At 34.4% G+C, this 20009-nt stretch overlaps 1 protein-coding gene across 2 annotated transcripts in view; it reads left to right on the plus strand.

The window, feature by feature from the left end:
* LOC145984555 (spermatogenesis-associated protein 1-like) overlaps window positions 1-20009 on the plus strand; it is a 148025-nt gene that overhangs the window by 66915 nt on the left and 61101 nt on the right. For both annotated transcript variants that reach the window (XM_083118204.1, XM_083118205.1), the window contains exons 4-5: window positions 9033-9216; window positions 13352-13598. In XM_083118204.1, the coding sequence (XP_082974330.1) occupies window positions 9033-9216; window positions 13352-13598 (431 nt within the window). The remainder of the gene's footprint in view (window positions 1-9032; window positions 9217-13351; window positions 13599-20009) is intronic.

Here is a 20009-nt window from a genome sequence, read left to right on the forward strand (position 1 = left end):
ATGTTTATAACTCAAGTCGTATTAGTTCATGGTTTTCAAAATGCTTCGCTTCCAGAAGTTTGTCCAAGGAGTGGATATGTGATCTCAACAAGGTTGGAACCTTTGAAGTTAATCCCACAGATCCCACACAAAAGGCAATACAAGCACCTCCAACTGTCTCTTCAAGTCACAATGGAGTCAATTCCCTCCAATTTCCTAATGTGGAGTGAAGAAGTGATGAAATCTGTGAATTTTTATATGGACTTTTTACCAGTGTCCGCGGAGTGGAAAGTTACCCCTGGAACATTATATTTTTTACATTTTACTCAACTAGAATCTTTTAAAATTATTTCTTAAAGTTGTTAGGGGTTCTAAGGTGATTCCGAAATTAATCACAATGTATAAACACTTAACTTATATGAAGGAAAGGATGATAAAATAGCACAGATCCATAAATTTCGAATGCGGACACTCCACGGAGGGTAAAATCTACATATTCTATGTAAAGTTTTGAAGAGAGGAAAAAATATTTCTATGAAATGAAGCTTGATGATTCTTGTAACTAGCAAGTAAATTAACCCCCCTGGAAAATATTCATAAATATGTTTAAAACATTTTTTTATGACTGCCGGACAAGGTCTCTATCCCTTTTTTTCAATGACCCATGTCTTTACTTGCAACTGTATGTCTTTGAAGGGGATATCAATTGCCTACTAGATGGCCGAAGAGCTGAGTGTTCTACTCAAGATCTCACCTTATACCCTGTCCCAGCTACCTGTAGAGCAGGGCCGCGCATATCGGCAGAGGAGGAAGAGGAAAATAGAGTTGTGAAAGTGCAGAGTTCCAACGGTACGGTCCTGACCGTACATGTACGGTCCAGACCTTAGTCCGTACGCTAAATGCACGGATTGTGAAATTTGCTCTCTTGCAGTTTTATCCCTAATATTTCTTAAACCAATTGGTCGGACCTGGAGACAAAAATACGGTTCGTTTGCCATGTGCGTTCGGTATTATCCTTTTCAAAAGTTTGCAACGATGGAGGAAATCGGGAACACTCCCGTCGCCCATTACACAATCCCGTTTCTATCACTGTTCATTGGTGGAGCCGTCTCGCGTCACTACTTGCGCAGAGACTTGTTCTCTTTCGTCTGGTCTACAGTTAGCTGGTATGGATAATAGAAGGTTCTGAGTTTGATTCGTAACCAAGGCATGGATTTTTCTATTGCGTGAATGCACGGCGTTATGCAGATAGAACTTTGGGTTCCATGATTTGAAGGGTGGAATATTAAATATGTCGCTATTACAGCCGCACTGGTGGGTAGAGATTGATCGATTGATTTGGATTACTTTACTTCGCTTTTCTGCCACTTTTGGCTAATAGCAAAGATGAGGATGAGTGTTGATATGATGAAATTGATGAAGCGACACTCACATAGAAAGTCCATGCTCAGGCTGGGATTCGAACCCTGGGACCCCTGGCGTCGTAGCGCTGTACTAACTACTCCGCCACGGGGTGGTATAGGGAAAGTGTCAGTGTTTTGTTCGTCATCTGCTACCCATTTCATATTTTTTAACCTCTGGTTTACTCTTCGAAGTTCACGTGACCTCGCAGGTAATACCCATGTTCCACACAGCACAAATATCCAAGGAACATCCACTGGATATCCATAGTGTACAGTTCAGAATCATGGGTATTATGGATATCCATTTGACGCCCATTACATATCTAATTTTGGATATCCATTGGACGTCCATTAAATATGCATTAGACGTCCAGTTTTTTATATCAGTTAGATAACCAGTTTCGGATATCCAAGGGGCACCTTTCTACATCCAGTTAATGTCTACATCTTATTCAAAAACAACAATATGAATTTATCACATACCAGGTACTATGTACACTCTAACGATGAATTGAGGCGCTCAGAATAATAACGGCAGATTCCAACCAAAGTTAATTTTGAGAAAATGACATTTTCTGTTTAATTTCAAAACTCAGGAGATTTTTAACATTATCACGTATTTTTTTAGGTTCTTTTAAATATGGTTCTTCAAATTTATCTGCAAATTCTTGAACCATTGTGGTTAATAGCTTCACAGATTTTGTGCTGTTTACTAGCAAAAAATATACACAAGTGAAAAAATGGGGTAAAACTTATTTATTTAGTTTACCTTTATTTAACATGTTGTATTAATCCAGCTCTATTCCCAGATTTTCACATTCTTCCTCAACATCAACACCATCATGAACAAGATTATTATAAAAATCATGACAGACGGGTGGTATATATTTCAATAGTTGCATCAGTACATTGTATTTAGCTTTCTTAATTTTTCTCTGTTCACTGTACTTCTGCTGTAACTTAAACAATGAAACATCTACAGTTTTACCTCGTTTCCTAAAATTAACTGTTTGATGTACGTCAATAAGATAAACTAAATTTTACAATATCAGCATTATCATGTTCCACAATAATGGAAGTTGATTGATTGATTGATTTGCTTTATTTTACTTTGCTTCTTGTACCACTTTTGGCTAATTTGCGAAGATGGCGATGAGTGATGATATGATGAAATTGATGAATGGACTCACAAACATCCATGCTCAGGCCAGGATTCGAACCCGGGACCCTTGGCGTCGTAGCGCGATGTGCTAACCACTCTGCCACGGGGCCAGGCAATGAAAGTAACCTTACGTAAAAGCAGAGGAACACCATCAACATCTTTCTTTCTGATGACAAAGTTTGAACTAATGCTGTTTTAACTGTTTCTGCATAACTTACGTTTGTTTATTAATCACTTGAGTTTTTCACTCGTTTTTTACCTTTATCGGAGATTCTGGCATAACCACATACTCAGTCACGGACGCTACCATTTTGTCTACAACGCCACCGAACTCGTTGCGGACATAAACAAAAGCACACACAGTTTGGATATGTCATTTTGTTACAGATAATATTTTCAATTTCCTTACGGACGAATTTTAAAGATGGAATATGAGAGTTTTGGCATATTCCAATTCTTTTGATACTTCAGCATATGAAAGGTAGGTGGCAGCAGTATACCGTCATACTTGTATCTCAAAATTCGAGGTCGGTTGGCATCTGCCGTTATTATTCTGAGCACCTCGATTAGAAATGAAATAAGACTCATTTCCGTTTAGTAAGATCATCATTGTAGAGAAATGTCTTAAATCATCCATGTTCCATCCAGCTTTGAATCATACTTGAGAATTTTAAAAAAATCTATTTTTGAAGGAACATTTATTAATTTATTCAGAATTCCCATTCTAAGTGTTGATAATGTCTCAAGAATGGCGGAAATGTAAATTTAGGGTTAAAATTGTCATCAACAATTCTATTCGAAAAATAAACTTAAGGGTTATCATAAAAACTTTACAAAGGTGGCTAGAGCTAGAGGGTATTGTTTACAACTGAGCGAGTTGTTTACAATTGTGAGGATATTTGGAGGGTGTGGTAAATCAACGATAAATATCCTTTTACACTTGCACAAATGAATCTCGAACAAGACTGTAATTTGTTAGTTATTTAATGTTCCTTTGAACATTTAACAATTTCCAACCGTTAGGAAATTGCAGATGTGATTTTCAAAATACATTTCTCCTGATATGGTAAAACACAATCACCAAATTCTAACAGGATTTATTGTCGAAACGAAAGAAAGAGAAAGGAAAAGAAGGGAAAACCCGCCATTTTGGAAAATGGCGGATTTTCGCCCTGGGGGATTTTCCCAGAAGGGAAGTTTCCTAGTATGAAAAAGTAATATGTAATTTTGAATTTTATCTTCAAAATAAGGTCAGTTTCAAGCTGACACTTTATTCGTTGCTGAGATATAGCATTTTGGAATACCGTGTTCCGTAAATAAGTATTTGTTTAAATAATATCCCTTAAAATTGGACGAATTTAATTTGAATCCAAAACACTTGTAGGGGGTTCCATAAAAATAAGATTCACATTCACTCACCAAGAAGAGTCGAAATCCTAGAGGTCAAGGGATCAATTTCTACCTAATTTGACGTGGAATCACCCACCTATATCATAGGATGGTAGCAATATTATGTTGACATGGAGATGAAATGTTATGTATGATACACCGAGTTGTAACATACCTGACATATCGTGCTGCGTGTGGGTCAATGAATAATGAAAGTGTATGAAAATCAATACCCAGTGTTTCGAACGCTGGTAACTGAGGAAGAAATATTATTAGAAGCCAAGCGTACGATTCGCCGTGTAGTCTAAGTGTGAGTTATATGTGAGGCAGGCAATATGAATATTTTCTGCTACTAGCGTGCACAGAGAGGTGAATGTCCACTACATGGAAAATCAATGTACTTCCTGCTATCGTACTTCTGAACAGGTTAATGTAGGAATGCACTAATGCGACATAAAACTTTAGGTACTGTATTACATAATAAATGAATACAGAGACAAGGCAGGAAAACGGGAATTCTGAGAATAAATAGATTGTCAGACATGAACTTTTTAGAGATGCGTTAAGCAATGTTAATTGTTAAACAAACCAGCTACCAATTTCATACTTAAAATATTGTCCCTTTCGAACCTTCTACGACCTTTAAAATTCTGCACGTACGGTACTCATTGAATTCCTAATAGATATTTTCAAATTTTCCGATCACGAACCTGTATGTAAACATATTTGACGTTTTTGCTGGTAATTTGCTAAAACAAAGTATCAAGAATAAAACACCAAAGAAACATTTCTAAAAATCTAATTGGTCAGTACTTAGGAATATGTTTACTGAATCTACGGAAGAAATTTGGGAATACAGCCAACCAAGCTTATATGCTCTTAAAATGTCACTTTTTAACTTCTCTGATAAAATCACTATTACCCAACTCATCGATTTCTACACAAGACCTTATGTGTGGATAACTTCAGATTAATATGGCATCAATAACAAGAATTTCTAATCATGGCACTGCACTGGTCTAATTTCTTACATCTATCTCACTGCTCTTAAAATTGGCGTTTTGAAAATAAGTTTATTTTCCACATTAATTAATTTCTGAAATTTTGTCGGAAAAAACTTGTAATAAAAAAATATTAAAATATATATCTACATAAAGCAGAAACATTTCTGTGTAAAGATTTATTCGTGATTTAGTTTATTAAGGATCATATGGGATCAAACCTGTGGTAGCGTAGCTTTTGCAACACGCTCAACCATTACGCATTACATATAAATGTTGTAGGGAGTGGTCTTTAGAATACGAAGACAAAATTAACCAAGTCTTGAATTCCATATCTGAATGTCGAATCCTAAGTTCATTTACCGATCCCGAATTCTGGACACGATATCCGAATGCTGGTTCCCGAACCCTAGATTTGCTATCCGAACAATGTACGAGACTGGTTTCGATATCGGAATATGTATTTCCTAAATCTCGTATATAGTCAGTTTTTTTACGATTTACTTCTATCTAATTTGTAAAATATGCATCATGTAAACATCCGTATCATATCCAGAATTCATATCAGAAACGCTCTCTTTTACATTGAAGTAATCGAAAATCACATATCATACTTTTCTTTAAGTTTGGATGGGCTGCAAAAAAACATTCAAACTTGAGATACGTGAAGAATGGTCTACATAAAACTCTTTTTTAACACGGAATTAAATTTTCTGTCATCAGATATTTAACATGACTTTACAATTGACTTTTGGTATAGCGTGCCGTGCACCATGCATGCTGTCAGATATTTTTATTACACCAGTGCTTCTGATAAATGTGTATAATGTAATTCAATAACCCTGTTATAATTATTTTCTACAAGGTTAGTGTTATTTAATAACCCCGTTATCACTATATTCTATAAATACAAGGAAACCCTGAATGTCACTATTAAGGTTTATTATATCGGAAGCGAATTTCACCTTTTACTTTGCAAGTTGAGCCTTCTTTCACTAATCTTCAAGGACAACATGATATAAGTTGCTCGAACTCCGTTACCCGTTCTTTGGATCTGAGTTAATCCAGCGCGTTGCGTGACAAAGCGTGAGCCTTTTGTTTGAGGAACATTAATTTCTTTTGTTTCGAAACTCTTCAGTGTATGCAAAGATCTTTTTGTGAACTGTTCTTTCGTGTACTCTAGCAAAGTTTTCAATATCTTCAAACGCTTTTTCAGTCAAGCTCTCTCCACGATGTTTACACTGCAAGCAGAAATTTCATTTTTGAACTTACACTGAAGGAACATAAGTGTAAAGGTTATTGCTCTCGAGATCAATGGTGACTATATTGTTGCACTCTGTAATCAGGCAAAATCAATGTTCGAATCTTTTAAACCGGTTTCTACGTGTTGCAACTGTTATGGAAAATTCACACCGAAGAGACAAGCGACACGAGAGTTTCACACCATATAGGCAAGCTGCACGCGACACGCGACAAGCGATACTTGTTTCTTGCTCAGTTTGCATGATGATACCGATATAATTGCATTCATCGTTTTTTTTAGTCACCCAAAAAAACGTAACTAGAGACAGTGTTACATATACATAAATCGCGTTGTAAAATTGGTGCAAGTTATTGAAACTCGGAAGAGGCATGTTGTGCATTAGAAACGGAGAAATAATATGCACTCACCTCAAACTGTATACGCTAGACTTTCCAGCCTGGATAAAGCGAAGACCTAAACACTAGAGAAATGATTCTCAACCTTCTTGAAACCAAGACCAGGTATTTTTCATTAAAGTCAATGTCCTTAGCCCAAGAATTTTCCTCGTAAATACCTTTCCAGTATTTTAGATTTTATGCATGAATTAACATGTACTCATGAAATTAAATATTAAAACATAAATTCTAGCATAATCATAAAAATATGGATGACGAAGTGGTAATGTCCTCTCCTTGTAATGAAGTGATCCCGGGTTCGATCTCCGGTAGAGGCACCGGGAAGATCCAGTTCTGATTAGTCTATTTGTGTATATAATTGACTTAAAAAACGAAAACTCACAACTCAAATATGATATTGGGATTGTGTTATTTGTCAACCACTTTCAGCAGAATCTTTCGCAGCTCAGTATAGTTGATACGAGGGCCCGGCGGTTGAGAAACAATGCACTAGAGTACTTTACTACGTTGACTAATCTATTTTGAACAAATGTGCCTCTATGAGCGGACTTTTTAAAATAAAAGCAATCACGTCCTAAATGTCCAAAACACGGTCTCTTTACACGATGTTGAAAGACAATTACATCAGAGAACTGCATCAAAAAACTTGATAAAGCGAAAAGAACGTTGTGTTTAAATCTTAAAACATTGTACACATCGATACTTTATTATATCAACAAATTAGAGCTTCAAACATGTTGTAAGACCTCCGGTTGCGCTCACTTCTAGAGTCTAAATATAGCTCGTTGGAATGAAGCATTCACTGCGCATACGCGAACAACAAAGTGAGGCGACACGATGCATGGTATCGAGAAACGGCACAGTCCAAGAGACACGCAAGCGACATGAGGCACGTGCAGCTTGTCGTGTCGCTTCGGTTCGAAAGATTCAATTGATTACTCAGTGTTTGCTTGCAAGCAACACGTGTCTCTTGCAGCTGAAAGTTTGTTTCCATACAGCTTTGGCATTTGAAAATTGGTGCATTGTACATGTTTTGTACATAGAACTCTTTTCAAAGATTTGGAGAGATAGACTTTTATAAATCACACATGCAATTTGGAAATCAAAATGGGATAAGCTTGCCAACTGGAAAATCTGGAGGACTGCGTTCAAACCACATAATTACAAACCCCGCCCATGAAACTCGAAGTTGCGCCCGTCCCGTAGCCTGAGCCCAAAGTCCGATCGAACGGCCACGGTGCGAGCCTTTCACTTGGAAACCTTCATTAATTAATCCTTAAAATCAAATAATGCTTGCATTCCATGAAATCAGGTTTTGTTAAGTATTGTGTGTGGCTGTGTGAGCGAGCGAGCGATGGAGAGAGAGAAAGAGAGAGAGAGAGAGAGAAAGAATGAGTGAGAAGACCATTAATTGAATCGGTCACACGAACAACTTTTTTGCCGGCAGAGACATTAAGTTGAAAAAAAATCGTGTTCTTTTGTTTTGGAAATAGAGCAGTGTCGTATTTCATGAACAGATGGAAGATTTTTCTGCACCGTAAAACTTCCTATTTAAGAGAAAACGTATAAGAGAAAGCTACATAAAAAAAAAAAAAGGTAAAGTGTTCCCCTGTGCATAGCACCACGCCATGAAGGCGTATAGGGGGTGTGGGGGTAACGCCCCACACTTTCTTGATCCGGTCGTGAGTGGGGGTGATGTGATCAGCATCACGCCCCTGACCGCCTTTACCCCCCAGGGTTTCCCCCAGGTACCCATGTTATTCGACGCTGGGTGGGCGCCGGGGCCGCTTTCACCGTTAGAAAAGTTCCCGGATTTGAACCGGCCGGGGATCGAACCCGGGACCTTGAGCATGGTAGTCAGACGCGTTACCGACTGAGCCACCGCGGCCTAGAAAGAAAGCTACATGACCGATTGTTTTACTGTTTCTGTGACACATTGTTTTTTTTGTTGGATACAACGTTGTTCGTATGACCGATTCAATTAATGCTCTTCTCACTCATTATTTCTCTCTCTCTCTCTCGCTCACATTGACATTGACCGGTTCAAATGTCACTATGTCTAGTAAACAACATAATAACATTTTTCAATTTTACAAGCATCTCTCGTATTTTCAATCATTCAATATTCCATACATGACAATGTTTACAGTTTAGTCATGTTTTAAATAAAATCAATACAGTCCGTGTTTTAATGATTAATTTTATCGGAACAGAATACGGCAAAAATAAAATGTATATAAGATGTGCATTTATGCACTCGAATGTTCTAATTTACCACTGCTATAAGTATATTTCATTTCACCAAAATGTTAGCAATCATTCTGGAAATTGTGCAAGTGTCATAATGATGATGCCTTATTGTATGTTCCCTCTAATGTTATCAGCTTGTACAACAATATCCTGATGAATTCAGCAATCTCATTTCTGTCTTTTCTACAGGTAAAATTGAAACAGGAACATCAACTGAAAGTAAAAAATTTCGCTCCTCCGTACGCACCGGAACCGGAAATCTATTTACTGGAACCTCAAGACGGCCGAGAGTCCATCATTTCTTATGCTGCATCCACCGACACCGTCGCTGCACTGGACTCCGCTTCTATAAGGCTCTCTGTCAACAGGAAAAGTAGGCGTTGTTCTTATATTTAGCATTAATTGCAGATATTTTAATTTAAAACTAAGATACATTTTGATGATAAATATTAGTAGAAAATGCCAATGTGATCGCACAAACTCGAGTTTAAAAACTTTAAAACGAGTCAATTAAGACATAATGTAACTCTACTGTGACTTTTGCCTCGAGTTTCACAAATAATTTCAAATACTTTTGAAGTCAAGTTCAAAACAGCGTTATTTACATTTGTGTTTTTCTATGAGTATCTTTAGTCTACTTTATGCACTACAGTTACAAGTGGAATGAGAGCTACTGGGGGTCGAACGCGTGACCCCTTGATTACAAGATGACGATGTCACCACTACGACATCGGGGTGGCCATTTTTGGGTTTATGAAATGCATAGAAACATATGATGATCACTACAAATATTATCTATTGCTATTCATTCCTGACAAATTATGATTAGGATAAAGCTAATTTTATTGAATTCTTGACATTTCGATCGTCCAATATAATTTGTTCTTTTTTAAAGATAACAATTTTGTAGCCAAGAATTCACTGATCTTTTTGAAGTGACGGACAATTATTATTGTAAGAAACCTCAATAAAATGTTGGAAAATATAACATTGGCCAAATAATAGTAAAGAAAATAGACGAAACTATTATTAAAACTCCCCATGTTATTTTGTTTATCATTCTAATTTGTTTCTATGAAGTACGCTACTCAGTGTCTAAAGAAGAAATTTATATCATACGTATTTAAGGAAAAATAGGCATTTTTATGTAAATTGAGGTAATTGTGAGAATCCTGATACGAATAATATTGGGTAAATATTATTTGGAATGTTCATTTTTGATGTTGTTGAGATTTGCTCAAATTGTAACGTAACAAGAAATTAATACACCAACCTATATGTATTAATAAACATAATTATGCATTTCTTTTGATAAAAGTTCTCATTGGCGTGCAATCGATTAAAATAATATACTTATATATAGTATATATATATATATATATATATATATATATATATATATATATATATATATATATAACAGACACTAATTAATATCTGTGCATTGGCCGGGATTTAAACTCAGAAATTTCTGACTTCGAATTATGACACGAGTGACCAGCGCACTCGCTCGCTAAGGTTCATCATTCATGTGGTTTTATTTTAACATATAAGGGCTCAATATTCAACACGAATTGTTTTAGAAAGAAAGGCAATAACTGTCAACTGTTCCCATTTATAAATTAATATTTTAATCAGCTTTAGGATGACTGAGGAAACAACATATTTATTAACAGAAGAAATTTTCAATGCATTTAATAGCATAACGTAGCGGTTCTTGAATCTCACATCTAAAGTAACAGAATTTGTAGGAGTTTTCCTTTAGAAACTTAATTCTTCTTTAGTAAAAGTTGTCAAATTTTGTCCACTTTAAATCACAATTTGCTTATTGGGATTCGACGTACTGCTGGAATCCTACCCATTGTGCCATGTGCCTCCACCGGATATCGAACCCACAACCCTTTGATTAATAGGAGACAGAACTACAACTACGCCGTCGGTGGAATCCTTCCTCTTTAGCAAGTGCTATCTTGAAGAATATCAATAACAGTCGAGATATACACGTTTGAAATTTTCAATTCTTCTAGGAAATAGTGATGAGTTAAAACTATTTATATGTGTGTATATCAATCACCCTGGAAAGAAATAAATATTATAATACCTGTTTTGGAAGGTGCTTAGCCTTATGAAAATTGAACACACATAAGAGAACATATCTTACCTTTACTAGGATATGACGGATGTTCTGGTAAATTTTGTAATATTCATTACTTTTTACATAAACTACATGATGGACTTTCAATAAAGGAATTGTGTTGAGAACTGGCCGATATCTGTTTAAATTTGTTCACGTGTCAAAGGTCAGTGTCTTCTTCACAATAGCTGTTCCTCCTCAAAACATAAAAAGCCGTAGATTCCATTAAATATTTTAATTTATAAACTGATTGATTTACAAACAACATCAACAAGATTCTCAGTTATGTAATGTTTAGTAAAATTCAAAAGCAAAATCACCTTAAGGAAAGATATGAACACCTAATTTTACTTACCTGTAAATTTAGATGTCAAAATATTACATTTTACCCTAATAAATCTTTTATATATTTTGTCTTCATGCACTTCCACCTTACTAGAAGGTATGCACGCTACTGTAGAAAAACAGCAAATACTTGGCATCCAAATTAAGATAGTATTTGAACTGGTGCGGACAAGTTATATTTTGAATTGAAATTAATGAAAAGAATTATATTTCACTTTTTAAACAAGTAGAATGTTTTAAAATTGTAAGTCTGACTCCCATTACACACTGGATTAATTAAAACAAAGATTGATTTCCGAGAGTTTACAAGCCATCTGCTCATCTCTGTATATCTTTGAAATGAATTTTCATAAACATAGTAGAAATCGCACAGATTGAAATATGCAGAAGTACTCTAGTTGAGCAATTGATCTCATGCTAATGCTTTCTAGTTTTCATAGAAATATATTTGGCGTTTTTCACATAAAGAGCAAAATTTAACACCCTGTTGGAAACTGCTTATTTTCTTTAAAATTAGAGGTTGTTCTTTTTGAAAGCTTACAGCTCTCCAAGCATATTTAGAAAAGTCTTCTCCCTCGCTGATTTGATGGCTTGTCTGCTCCGTATTCGTGCTGAACAAACAATTCAAAAGATTGATTTTTCTAAATATATCCGAGCAATTGTATTCCTTGTCTTAGCCTCTTCCTTTCTTGGTAAATCCATGTCTTTTGAACTTGCTTGTGTTATTGTGTGCATTGTTGATTTCTTGGAAACAAATACTGACTAATTTTTGGCCACATATTTTATTGAAAGCTTTATTTTTAATCCAATTCTTGTAACACTACTAGTGCGAAACTACCAATTATGATCGTGCTTAAAACTTATATTCGCTTTTTAATAACATCATATTATGTTCTTTAATTGAGTATTTAATTTACTCTACAATATGGTGGTCCTGACGATTTATTGAGAGGATATACACTATCATCTATCGATATTGTAATACAATTATCTTATAACACAAATTCAAATTCTAGTTTAAACATTCACAATTATGTCGGTATGATGCTAAGAATATTTTACTCTATAAATCTTTTGATCGTGGACAGGAGAACATCTACATTCTAGAGGGGATGAAGTCTTCTAGTTACTGCGAAACAAGTATTTCTACAATTCCCGCAATCAGTGATAGAATTTTAGCCAGAAATCAAAGTTAAAGGATTTACATTAGCATTTCTTTCGCTTCTAGACAACAAGTTCGTTAGTAATTGCATACTGTATGAAGAGTTAAATGTAAGATGTTTTATGAAGTATAGTATTATACGTTAAATAGAATATGTTTCAATGTATAACAGGATATTTTTAAGAATACGTAACCCCAAAAAAAAACCAATTGCTTACCGTTACACTGAAATGTATTGATTACAATATTGCATTAAACAATAAGAATACAATAACAATTGTGACACTTTCAATCATAATATTCATAGGCAAAGACACAAAGTCAGAAAGCTTTTTTCACAATGTACAGAACGAGTCTGAATTGAAGACTTCAATAGTTGCAACAGGTAACATAAATCAAATAAAGATTTAATTCACAGATGCAATAGGATTTTATATAAGCTTACCTTGAGTATTGAAATAAATAATACAATAATCACACACTTTACTAAAATGATTTAGTATGACATAAGATTTCCCTGTTGTGTAGGTAAGCTTTTCGAAGAAAACCCACAAAACTAAATTATGACGATTGATAATTTTGAGTGTGGTGACATAGGCAATCAGAAAAAATTTCTTATCATAGTCTCTGTCATTAGCACTGCTAGTGGATGTTATTTAGTGAATATTCATTTCACTTCGCATCTCATATCTCAACTCACTGTGACAAAATGTAGCTACAGTAAGTTAAATCTTTTGCTCCAAGTGCATGTTTGCTGTTCATTCATAAAAATTTCTAAATTGCTAATTTCTTGCAGCATCTTGACAATTCATTGCTAAAATTAATTCTCCTTCAATCAATACGTGACTGCCCTTTCTTGCATTATAGGTGAGAAACCTCTTAGCCCCCATCCTACGGGAGTCAAGAGTATAACTGTGGCTCCCCAATTGAATAACTATCTTCCACCCTTATCTCCAACCCCGGATGTTAATTCTCCTCAACCCACAACACCGTTTCCCCCAACTGAAGAGCCCGCCCCTACCCGGAACAACAACGCTCGAGGCACCAACCCCAGTTCGGAGGATTCTGGAATATCTGGCAGTCCGCACCTGTTTAAGTCACGGGATCCAAACAGGTACAAGATTATTTTCATTCAAAGCTTCTCTGTGTGTGTTAGAAGCATTTTGTTATACAATAAAACCTCGTAACTTTCTTAATTAACTTTTGAATTAAATTGCATGCGTAATCAGCTTGAGAAATACCCTATGTTGAACTGTAACGCTAACCATAACTTTGCTCTTGGCGACAAATGGAGAATTTGTATACGCTCCTCTAGCATGAGATTTCTACATAAATATAAGTGATCGCCCCAACAGCATTTTGATTGAAAATAGTAAAATAGATTTCAAGAAAGTGGATCCTGAAATAAAGGAAAGGTGTAGCAATTAATCTAAGACACTATTCACTCATTGTGACAGGTTTATCATTGTAGCCTCCAGGTTTTCTGATTTTGTGCCATACGCTTCATGTTAGCGTAGGCTAACTGACTAACTCGAGCCTTCTTAAACCCGAAGATTTATGGCTGCAGCAACACAGGTCTTCCATCTGTCCCTATCCACTCTTTTCCATCCCTACCGATTTCCTTTAGGTTCATCTCAAGTTATCTCCCCATCTTCGTCTTGGCCTTCCTACTGGTCTTCAGGCTTCCCAACAAGAATCCTGTAAACTCCTCTTTCCTCTCCCATTCGTGCCACATGGCCTGCCCACCTAAGTCTTCTTGACTTAATCGTTCTAATAATATCTAGACATGAATACAAATTATGTAGCTAAATTATGTAACCGTCTCCACTCACCTGTCTCCTCATCCCATTTAGGTCCAAATATTTTTCTAAGGATTTTATTTTCAAACACTCTTAATTTATGTTCCTCTTTCAATGCAAGGGACCAAGTTTCGCATCCATATAGTAATACTACAGGCAAAATTATTGTATATTTTAACATTTAGTTTCTTAGATATTAAACGAGACGTTAAAAGTTTATGAAGAGAAAAGTAACACAAATTCCCTGAATTAAGCCTGCTTTTTATTTCCTCTTTAATATCATTTTCATTTGTTGGTATCACTTCTAAGTACTTGAATTTGGAAACTGGTTCAAATGAGTTGTTATCAATAATTAGATTTTGATTATTGCCTAACCCTTGGTTTCGGTCTGTAAGCATATATTTAGTTTTCGCTTTGCTAACTTCCAAAACCTATCTCTTTAGCTGCTTTGAAAAAAAAACCTTAGCATTATTCTTAATTGTATTTACATCATCCCTTAGTACGTCTACATCATCTGCATATGCTCACAACTGAGTCACACCGTTTAATTTTAGTCCTTCATTAGTTTCTTTTATCTTCCTAACAGCATATTCTAAGGCAAAATTGAAGAGCAATGGAAATAATGCATCTCATTGTTTTAACCCATCATGAATTGTAAATTTGTCAGACACATTATTACCCACACGAATCTTACTTTCTGTTTCACGGTTGAATACTTTTATCATATTAACAAGCTTCTCAGGTATACCAAACTCGACTTATATATTACTATATAATTTATGTTTTTTAACCTAATCATATGCTTTTTCTAAAATCAATGAATAGCTGAAGGACATTTTGATTATATTCCCACTTTTTTTCAAGTGTCTGTTTGACGTGAAAAATTTGATGTACAATTCATCTGTTACGTTTAAATCCACATTGATAATCACCTATAATTTTATTAGCATATGGAGTTAGTCATCTTTAAAGAATGTTATATAATACCGGTATTTTATATGATGTTGAGAGTAGAGAAATTACACGTAAATTATTGCAGTTCATTTTATCATCTTTTTAAAACACAGGAACAATGATTGGTTCTTTCCACTCTTGAGGGATTTCTTCTTTATTCCATATTAAACAAATTAATTTATGAATTTGACATAGTAACGAATTCCTATCATATTTAATTAACTCGTGGTATTAAATCAAAGCCAGGTGCTTTATTATTCCTTAGCCTTTTAATAACATCTTTAACTTCAGTCAAGTTAGGTTGTAGAACTAAAGGTTCTGCTGTGTGTATTTCATCTACTTCTTATTTATCTCCAACGTGAACATTTAAAACGTTCATTAAAGTAGTTCTTCCATCTATTTAAAATATCGCTTGGATCGGCCAAAAATTCGCCGTTTTTATATTTTATCAAGTTTACTTTAGGTTGCCATCCCTTTCTAAATTCTTCCCTTAAATCTCGTACCATGAACATTTTGTTAATCCCTCATACGCTAACTCGCGGCTTGATTTGGCAAGTTTTTTTCAAGGAATGCTGTACATTGCATAAATATAATTTTAAATCCGTCTTGGAAATTCCCTATGGTGTCTTACCCCCCCCCCCTTCCCTATCCCTTGCAGCCCATAGCATATTTTGGTGTGTATATACGTAGAATTGGAAAAGTCTTTCCACATTGTTTGAGTTTAAAGAAATGAGTTCGTAAGCTTTGAGAGTTAAAAAGCTTATAATCGTTGGAAATGGAACACATCACGATAAAAGTACTGAAATTGTGCATCAACCTGCCCCTAAAACACAGAGATTCCACTCGTCTTTAAAAATTGATATTTCACCAATTATTTGCTTTGAGAATCGCATTAGGTAATGGTTGGAAAATATGCTGTGACATGAAAGCATATACAAATTCTCCTCTGTTGAATGCCTGTGGGTGAACATGTATTGCATGGCTGCATGTAAGTTTGTATTTTCTCACGCAGAGCCGTCTGGTAATAGTTGCACAGCTGCACATGTTGTTTATTGTTCACGAAGTGTAATGTTTATATTTTTTAAATTGCTTTTTCAGATTGAGATATCCTAGGTGAGCATCCGAGATTGAGAATAAAGGAACTATGTCCACATTCAGAGTGGAGAAGCTTTTGCAATTTGGATGAAGTTTTGTCCCTGTGCAGTTTTTGACAATTTAGTATTATATGTTGTTTTAGATTTTTTGCCATTATCTCATGTTTCAAGAAGTATATTTCCTGATAGTCTATTTAATTATACGTATTTCTTCTTCAATTACATCTTTTCATCCTCTTGAAGCGAATATTTTGTGCAATTATCTACTTAGTGGAATGTACGATATATATAATAATATTTTGTGTCACTTTCATTTTTGCAACGTCAGTCTTAATTTTCTTCATAATTTACTAGGTTGCTGCATGTTCTTTCTTATTAGAATATATTTTGCAAGCATTTTAGGAAACATCCTATGAATTGTTTATGATCTCAAAATCATCTCTTTTACTTTAGCATGCAGTAATATATTTCATTCATAATGAATTTTTTAATGTAGATAAATGTTACCTCATTATTAAGTCTGAAATATTCATTGCTTGCAACAAAACTATCTTTCAATATGTCTGCCTTGAGAAAAATTTAGAAATAATACATCTTAGATATTTCAACTTGAATTTCACAGCATTAATTAATTCATTCATTAGGTCCTCAGGGTGTTGCTCATAAAAAATATATACTCAATTTGCTTCACATTTCGGTTGTGAAAGTATGAAATTCATAAACTCAAGCAGTAATATTTTGTGAGGCTTGTATACATACACTCTTAGTATACTATTAGAAATTAGAATCAACTAAACTAAAATGCAGTTGAACTACGATATGTGATATGAAACGATCACGAATTACGCACGTTAATTTTCTTGCTGGTAAATAATTATAGTAAATCTTACATAGAGATTATATTTTAAAACATATAAACTATATTCACCAACTAAAGTAGAACTTAGAACATAAAGTTTTGCATTCCATATTATGACTAAATATAAAACAAGCTTAGTACAAATTAAAAATAGTTTCATATTCGCTTCATGTATGCTTAGAATATCACTGATGTAAATATTAGTAGTTTCGTATGTCAAAATCTGAATAATAGTATTGTTCGAGATTCTCTTAATTTGTATTAATACTCGTATAATTTTAGTGTAATTTATATTTATTATAATTTGCTTGTATCATATACGATAGTATATTAATCATTAGTTGTAGTAACAAAATTTAAGTAAGATATAATGTAAGTATTACTTTAATTTAATGTTTATTAGTATATCCTTTATTAGCGTATCCATCTATTTCACATGCTCTTACTTCTTAGGTTTGATTCTAACTCGTTCGTTTTATTTTGGAGATAATAACTAAACTAAGTGATAACAAAACATATCCATACTCTTTTTTTTATTGTAATAACTATTGTCCACTTTAATTTAAAATGTTTAATTAAATGATCACATTTATTTTCATGTGGACTTTTGCTCAGTACAATTTATCTACTCAATAATTTTAATTTAAAGTTAATTAAAATAAAATTCATTATAATTATCACCAAAAGCAAAATAATACTAAAAATAATGTTACGTGGGAGACTGTTTCCTATTTCCGAACTTTACCAAGCGCTCTATATTCCTGAATTTGTCAGTTGAACTTTGATAATAAAACCTGCTGGAATGTAAATATAACAAGTTCATTAAGTAAATACAGTTGCAACGTGCAGCTCGGTTTGACAGACGGTAACTAGATTTCTCTCACACAAAAGTTGACTTCATGCATCATAATTAATATCGGTAATGTTTAAGTGGTGAATTTTTTCCACATTAAGAGTTTATATCCTCAAAATACGAGATAAGAGGAAATAAGTTCCTTATGACTAATTGCAAAACAATTTTGCTCATGAATGTTCTATGTAAAACCATAGTAGTTTCAACGGTGTTTTCTGTTCATCCGTGTCATACGCTGTAAATCCAGGAATCTTTGTTTTACATTTGATTAGTGCGTGATTATTTTGTGCCACAAATTCTCGTCGTTGCGAATGTGCATCAAATTTCCATTATTCCTTTTAAAAAATAAAATCCCTTTTGTTGTAGGTAAAAATACACTTCTTATCGACATTCTTATCAGAATTTAAGACCTTAATAAATTATTGAATTCTTGTATGTTTAGTATACTTTATTCTAGGATTTGGGAAGCTAAAACGCTAAGACAATCCATATTATTAATATTTTAAACTCACGAATAGACGGAAATTTTATTAAATGCATGTCAAATCGTTCTCATTTAATTCATATATCCTATTACAAATTACTAAAGTGGAAAAACAAGACGAATGAACGTGACTATTGATTGTATTGCAAAATACAGCAAATATAATTTCGTCATTTACTTTTTTATAAATTATATTTTATTAATCCTGTATTTTGCAAGAAAAGTGATTAAATTATCTTCTTAACATAGTGAAAATGTAAGAAACCAAACTAAAAAACTAGTTTCATGTGTGTGCTATACGTAATTCGAATTACTCAATTCGTTGATTCAGACAACTACCCTGACGACATTACGCCTGCAAAATTCAGCGTCGTTTTGGTATCACCAATGAATTTTCAATTTTTTAGTCAATTTTCTCGCGAATAATTCACGAAAGTCTTTATGCTCTGACAGACTGATAGGAACTAGACCTACAATTTAAAGTGGGATTCGAACCACCATGAGTACATAAAAGAGTGGGGAATTACCTTTTGAAAATTACATTGACGCAATCTTTTGAATTTTCATTGATATTAAATTCATCACTTTCAGTGATTTATCCGCAGACCTCTAACAGTCCAAACATCTCTCATAATGTGTAATAAGAAACCAAATTTATGATAATTTTGGTGCTACCTAGGTATATTTACCTTGACGCATTTTAATAAAAACATTCTAGATAGATATCAATTCGGATTCTAACTGTTTTATTACTTCTCTTATTTAATTTCACGTAATCAAAAATGTGTAAACAAAAATGTACATTTCATGGTATTAAGTCCTTGCTGCTCAACAATAAATTAGTTCAGTGTATCATGTTTAGGTGGCCGCGGTGGCTCAGTCGGTAACGCGTCTGACTACCATGCTAAAGGTCCCGGGTTCGATCCCCGGCCGGTTCAAATCCGGGAACTTTTCTAACGGTGAAAGCGGCCCCGGCGCCCACCCAGCGTCGAATAACATGGGTACCTGGGGGAAACCCTGGGGGGTAAAAGCGGTCAGGGGCGTGATGCTGATCACATCACCCCCACTCACGACCGAGATCTACCCCCACACCCCCTATACGCCTTCATGGTGTGGTGCTATGCACAGGGGAACACTTTACTTACTTTACCATCATGTTTAGGATTCATATGACACTGTTTTTCGTGTATATGTGGTGCAGGGCTTCCTACCAAATACAATTAGAATCTATATTAACCTAGAAACTTTACGAAAATGCAGTCACATTTCTATTTAACATTGTAAAATAATTGGAAACAGTTTTAACAACTTTAAACTCTGACTAACAAAAAGAGTAACTTCTAAGTTTCATTTCTCTTATTCCATTTTTAGCAATATTTACCCATTTGTTGCAGTTTAGGAAACTGAAATTGGGTACCTGTTTGTCTTAAAAATCATGATAATCGTTTCTATCTTCTGATATTTTTTCAATGTAAGCACAAT

The sequence above is a fragment of the Lepisma saccharinum genome, chromosome 2 (assembly GCF_977018435.1).
Source record: "Lepisma saccharinum chromosome 2, izLepSacc3.1, whole genome shotgun sequence".
Lineage (NCBI taxonomy): Eukaryota > Metazoa > Arthropoda > Insecta > Zygentoma > Lepismatidae > Lepisma > Lepisma saccharinum.